The following is a 6579-nucleotide window of genomic DNA, read 5'->3' on the forward strand; positions in this document are numbered from 1 at the left end:
TCTCGAGCCATTTATTGGAAAGAGCAGCTACCTCTAGTTCAGGTTTTAAATGTTGCTGAGGTGCAGCATGATGTTCTGGAAGGTTCCTGGCTGGGGACCCCAGGATGTGGGTTCAATAGCTGGCAGTGACACCACCCAGCACTGTGACTGTGGGTTGATAAGTGACCATGGTGCGGACCCAGAGCTGTGCCCCACGCACAGCTGTCACGGGAGGGAGCTCCTCCAGTGGCCCTCAGTAGTTGAGTGGTTGGCATAAAATGGATATGAAACATGTCCTCTGATGCTAAAGCTCTCAGAGAGGCTCCACACCTTTAGCCCAACTCTTTCTTGACAAAAACCATCCTTAATTGCTTAGCCCCTGGTAATTCAGTAGGCCACCCTATGTCCTCTTGGTGAGCATTTTGTATTTTTTTGCTGTTAGGAGAGAATAGCTTCTTAAAGGGTGTTTTGTTTTTTGCACTACAGTGGAAATGAATTCCCCATGGATGTATTGGTTAAGTAGTTTGGTATTTGTTTCATTTGTCAAGGATTTGACATTTTGTTAGTTCTGAGGGACAGTGTCTGTTTTGTAGGAGTATTCCAGACTGCCCCATTTTGGTCTCAGATCAAGTCACAGAACTAGAAAGACATGCAGTCAATTATTAGTGGTGATCTGACTGCCAGCCAGTCTGGATTATGGTGGTCTGCAAAGATGGTATTCCTGGAACTCAGAAATAATTTCTCCTAAAGACAACAAACAGAACAAGTCAAGAGCCTTGTCCTAATATACTAGCATTAAATAGTAATTTGGCTTTATTTTGGATTTCAAGATCTTAAGATATGTTTTGCTGGTCTTGATTGAAAATCTTAGCGTTAGAAGCCAAAGAGCAGTAGGGGGAAGCCTGGACTCGTCCCACCCCCAGAACTAGCAGATGCGTCTCCCTCCACTGGCCCTGGCCCGGCACGCACATGTCTCTGAACCAGCAGCAGTGATTCCTCTGTCCTCTTCCAGCTTCAACCGGATAGACATCCCGCCTTATGAGTCGTATGAAAAGCTCTACGAGAAGCTGCTGACGGCAGTGGAGGAGACCTGTGGGTTTGCTGTGGAGTGAGGAGCAACCGAAGGCACCAATTCTCGCTCACAACCACCAGACGGAAAGCACTGGCTCTGCGCGCCTCCTGCGAAGTTGGCTGAGGCACTGGATTCTAGACAACCTGAGGGAAAGGGCTGTCGCCCTCCTTTTTGCTGGGGAGCAAGGGGGTGGGAGAACTTCAATTGGTGGCTCCCACCCTTACTTTACTCCTTCCTGACAGTTCTCCACCCCTTCCATCACCCATCCAATAAAATGCAGCCAGGGTTTGCATTTGGCTTCGGTCACAGGGTTGCGCCCTCATGGTGACAGGCTCGTGGCCCTGTGGTCCTCAGGAATGTTGGCCCACAGCTGCAGACCGAGCCAGGCTTACCGAGGGTTGCTGACTGCTAGCTCTACAAGCTATTCTGTCTCAAATCAGTCTGGGGGCCCCTTTTCAAGTTCAGCTCGAATTCCAAATTTCACATCCTAGCAGCCTGCTCTGTGCAGCAGATTAATTTCTAACGGAAAAGTGACTAGAATATGTGCTTATTGGAATACTGCCACAGCAGGAAGCTCGGGTTAAAATATGCTTTCCCGTTTAGAAAGGTAAAGGAATCGGGCAGCTTTCACTGGAGACCCAGGGTATTACTTATTTTCAGGGTATCCTGGCTGAAAATTTTGTTTTACGTAAGGAAAAATGATCTTTCCCTTTAAAAGTCCCTTTGCCACTTTAGCCAGTTTGAGATATTTTTCCGCATAATGGAGCTTAGAAAGGAACAGACCCAAACCAGCCTCACAGCCATGCAGCTGTTCCCGGGCTGGGGCTCCCATGCCATCTGTCCATAGAGGAGTGGCGGCTGGGTCATGGGAATACTAACAAACTACTGTGCAGAACATGCTCAGAGCCGAATTAACACAACGCAACTGTTACAGCTGCTGGCTTGGTGCAGGCTAGCTTTAACGGGAGAGGGGCACGGGTGACCCAAGTCCACCCAGGTTACCTCTTGCGGGGACATAAACCTGATGGCAGGGCAGGGCTGGTCCCCCGCTCGCTGGGCCCCCTGCCTCAGGGTCAGATGGTGGCTCTAACAGTTGCTACTTGATCTACTTGCCCAGATGCCTTTGAATGGTTAGCAAGGTAAAGCAAGCCTAGAGTCTGCGTCTCTAACACTGTTCTCCAAATTTGCACAAAAGTCCAAACAATATTTCAACAAAGTGGCTTGATTTCAGATAGCTGAATTTCAGTGTAAAACAGCGGCAGCAAAAATTGTCTGATGTGTTTGTTGTTGTTGTTTTGTTTTGGGGGTAAGTCAGGGTAATCCATTATAGCAAGATATCACTGTTGAAATTCTGCTGTTGAGGTTTCCAAGTTGAGCACTGGGCCCCAGCTGCAGGCTTGAGGTGTGCTTGGCAGGGGCTCTCAGGCGACTGTTCTTTTTGTCATTGATACCTGGAGACTGGTGGGATTGGAACATCCACCCGTGTGCATCTGGGTCTGCTGCCTCTGCTTGCCCTGGAAGCAGTGCTTTGACCTCTTGGGAGCTAGGCCCTGCCCTGAGTGGGAGGTTTCAAGAGCTGCAGGGGTGTGCTTCTGGGCCCCTTGTGGCGGTTCTGGGGCTGGAGGGACATTAGGTGCAGTTCCGTCCATTCAGAAAGTCCGTCCGGGTCTTTCAGAAGTTGTGCTTTGTCCCAGTTGGGTCAGCCTGTCCCGTGCGTGGTACTTCTGACAGCATTCCAGCAGCTGACTCCCCATGACTCCATCCAGTCCTCCCTCGTGATCTTCCTGTGGTAGGGTGAGGAAATGAGACATACAGAACCCCCCCCCCACCCTGTGGGTCTCCCTCTGTGTAACTCCAGAGGTGGGGGGACCCACCCGAGAACTGAAAGGACCTCAAGGCCGGGGTGGGGAGAACCGCTGGTCTTTGCTGTGGTGTTGGCCAAGATCTGCTGTATTTAGGAAGGAAACGAGGGTCTAGTAGGAATGTTGCATTAGACTCCTGCTGTTAGGTGTGAGGACAGTCCTTAGGAGCTGTGCCTGTCACCCCCTTGCTGCTCTCAGATGTCAGTGTCACCTTGGCAGGATCCAGAGGGTGGTGTCCTGGTGCCTCCACGTGTGCCAGTGACCCGTCTGAGGCCTGGGTCTGTTTTCCTTGCACTTGCACATGGGCCCCCCTGTCTCCTGTGGGAGTGTTACAGAGCTGGAAAGAGTGAAACTTTCCAGAGCTGCAGTTTACTCTTGCCCAGCAGGCCTGTCAGTGAACCCTAAATATCAAGAGCGGATTAGGCCTTTTGAACCCAAAGAACAGTGTGGCAACTAACTGGCAAAAGCTCCCAGTGCCTCTGCTTAGGGTCTGCGTGAATCCAGTTCCCACAGGCCCGTCTGTCTCCTTCTCGGTACCTCCAGGCCTCCCACCCACCCGTCCCCCTTACCTCTTTGCCCAGATGCTTCAGGGCCCAACTGCCAGGCTTGCCCTCCTGCAGTCATCAGCCGGCCCTCAGGGCTGCGGCAAACGTCAGCCCTGCCAGTGCTCTCACTCGGGAAAGCGAGGGGGCTGCTTGGGGGAGCAGTGGCTGCGGTTCTCTATGCAACTCCGACTTCTGAAGGGAGCATCTGCCTGCCGGGGGGAGCCGCGGCCCCTGGGCTTGCTCAGCCGCGTGGTCTGAGTTAGGTGAGGTGGTCCTCTGATCTGAGCTGTCAGGAGTGGCCTTCTGCAGAGAAACCCCCCCCAACCCCCCCCCCACACACACCGCCAGGCAGGTATGTGCTGCATGGCAGCCTTCCCAATACGTAGTATGAATTTTTAAATTTTGTTTATTTTTGTTTCTCAACCACTTTATAATGTATTTTTTAATTTATTTTGTAATGTCTCATTTTTAAGTATTGCTGCTATCCTTGTTATTCTTCCCACTGTTTTATTGCTGATTTATTTTGTGAAAGTTGTACACTAATGTTCTGTTTTTTGTCAAAATCAAAAGTATTTAAAGAAATACTAGTTCTATTTAATGTGGTTATGGAACCAGCTGGAAACACAAAACAAACTGATTGTACAGCAGGCTGGACCCAGGAGGTCAAGTTCATTTTGTTACATATGCAATAAACTCACTACTTTACATTTTTGCCATATGTTATTTTAGTGTGGAAATGAGATTCCAGATTTTTTTTTTTACAGTCCCACAGAAAAGGAAGTCAGTGTCAGAAGAAATACTGGCAAGAGCCTTCTGAGGAAAGAGGCAAGCCCAAGGACAGAGCTGGAGAAGCAACCGACGAAAGCTTGGCAGTCGGACATGCTCTGCCAGGCAAAAATCTGTGGGATTGAGAAAGCTTAGTATCTCGAATTCTTCACATACTGCTTGTGGTTGTTGGTTTGGGTTTTTTCTTTTTTATATATTTTTATGGAAGTAAAATATACACACTGTTTGATCAATTTAACCATTGGTATATGTGCAATTCACTGGCACAAAATAACATTCACAGTGTTTGTGTAACTGTCAGCATTATCTGTACCCAAACCCTTTCCACCTTCCCAAACTCAAATTCTGGACCCACTGAGCCAATAACTGCTATTCCTCCTTTTCCCCTCCCCCTATTCTACTCTGTCTCTACGAATCTGCCTCTAGGTACTTCATGTAAGTGGAATCATAAACTATTTGTCCCTCTGTGTCTGACTTACTTCACTTAGCATAGAACATTTTGAAGATCATCCATGTTGGAGTATGTATCAAAACTTCATTCTTTTTTATGGCTGAATAATACTCCATGGTAGGAATACAGTACATTTTATTTGTCCATTGACCTGATGGACACTTGGTGTGCTAGTTAATTCTGTGTGTCAACTTGACCGGGCCCTGGTACCCAGCAGAGACATTATGGGCTAATGTCTGTGTCGTCTTTAATTTCTTTCTGCAGTAGTCTGTAGTTTTTTTTAAATTTTCTTTTCAGATTATTCATTGTTAGTGTTGAGGAACACAGTTGCTTTTGATGTGTTCATTTTGAATCCTTCAACATTGCTAATTTGTTCTAATATGTGTGTAATCTTTAGGGTTTTCTACATTTAAGATCATGTCTGCAAACAGTTTTATTTCTTGCTTTCCAATTTGGATGCTTTTTACTTCTCTTTCTTGCTTAACCGCTCTGGCCAGGACTTCCAGTATTGTGTTGAAAATAAGTGGTGACCGTGGGCATCCTTGTCTCTTGTTCTGATCTCCTGATCTTAGAGGAAAAGCTTTCAGTCTTTCACCATTGAGTATGGTGTTAGCTGTGGGTTTTTCATGTAAGACTTTTATTATGTTGAGATAGTTTCCTTCTGTTCCTAGTTTTTTGAGTATTTTTCATGAAAAGGTTTTGAATTTTTTCACGTGATTTTGTTGCATCAGTTGAGAATTTTTTCCCCTTTCATTCTGTTAATATGGTACATTACATTGATTGACTTTTGCATGTTGAGTGATGGTTACATTCCAGGAATAAATCCTACTTTGTTAGGAGGTATAATCCTTTTACTCTGCTGTTGGAGTTAGTTTGCTAATAATTTGTTGGAGACATCTGCATCCATGTTCAAGAGAGCTTCTGGCCAGTGGTTTTCTTGTAGTGTCCTTGCCTGGTCTTGGTATTAGGGTAATGCTGACCTCACAGAATGAGTCAGGAAGCATTCCCCCCTCTTCAAGTTTTTGGAAGAGTTAAAGAAGGATTGATGTTAATTCTTTAAATGTTTGGTAGAATTCACCTGTGAAGCCATCTGGACCAGAAATTTTCTTTGTTGGGAGGGTTTTTGATTACTGATTTAATCTCCTTACTAGTTAAGAGTCTGTAGAGATTTTTCTGTTTCTTCATGATTCACCCTGGGTAGGTTGTATTTCTAGAAATTTGTCTATTTCATCTAGGCTGTCCATCTTGCTGGCACACAGTTATTCATAGTACTCTTGAATCCTTTTTACTTCTGTACCATTTGCAGTAGTGTCCCCTTTCCTTCCCTTAGTCATTATGTTGATTGATTTTTCTCTACTCTTTTTGTCTATTTTATCTGTTACAGATTTAAAACTTAAAAAAAGCATTTAGAGCTATAAATTTCCTTCTTAGCACTGCTTTCAGTTTTGATATGCTATATTTTCATTGTCATTTGTCTCAAGATATTTTCTAATTTCCATCTTTAAAAAATTTTTGAGACTTGTTTTATGGTCTAACATATGGAGACTGTTCTGTGTGTACTTGAGGAAACTCTGTGCTCTGCTGTTGTGGGAATAGTGTTCTGCGTATTCCAACTGGTCTGTAGTCTAATTCAAGTCCTCTCTCTCCTTCCTCGTCATCTGCCTTGTTCTAGCCTATTATTGTGGAGCATATTTTGCCTTCGGTTTTTCAGTGTTTGCTGTAGGTCTCTTTAGATTTCTCTTTGTTGAAGTTCATTGAGTTTCTTAAATTTGTATCTCCATTTCTTTCCTCAAATTTGAGAAATTTTTGTCCATTATTACTTCAGGTAAGTTCTCTGCCCCTTTCTCATTCTCCTGGGGCTCCAATAATGCATATATTTCTCTG

The 6579-nt window shown here is 45.4% G+C and overlaps 1 protein-coding gene across 3 annotated transcripts in view; it reads left to right on the forward strand.

Moving 5' to 3' along the window:
• Nucleotides 1-4163, forward strand: part of SMURF1 (SMAD specific E3 ubiquitin protein ligase 1) — a 97033-nt gene extending 92870 nt beyond the window's left edge. For all 3 annotated transcript variants that reach the window (XM_073215058.1, XM_073215059.1, XM_073215060.1), the window contains one exon: nucleotides 992-4163. In XM_073215058.1, the coding sequence (XP_073071159.1) occupies nucleotides 992-1091 (100 nt within the window). In that variant the 3' untranslated portion in view covers nucleotides 1092-4163. The remainder of the gene's footprint in view (nucleotides 1-991) is intronic.
• The last annotated feature ends 2416 nt before the right edge of the window (nucleotides 4164-6579 follow it).

Source organism: Manis javanica, chromosome 10 (genome assembly GCF_040802235.1).
Source record: "Manis javanica isolate MJ-LG chromosome 10, MJ_LKY, whole genome shotgun sequence".
Classification (NCBI taxonomy): domain Eukaryota; kingdom Metazoa; phylum Chordata; class Mammalia; order Pholidota; family Manidae; genus Manis; species Manis javanica.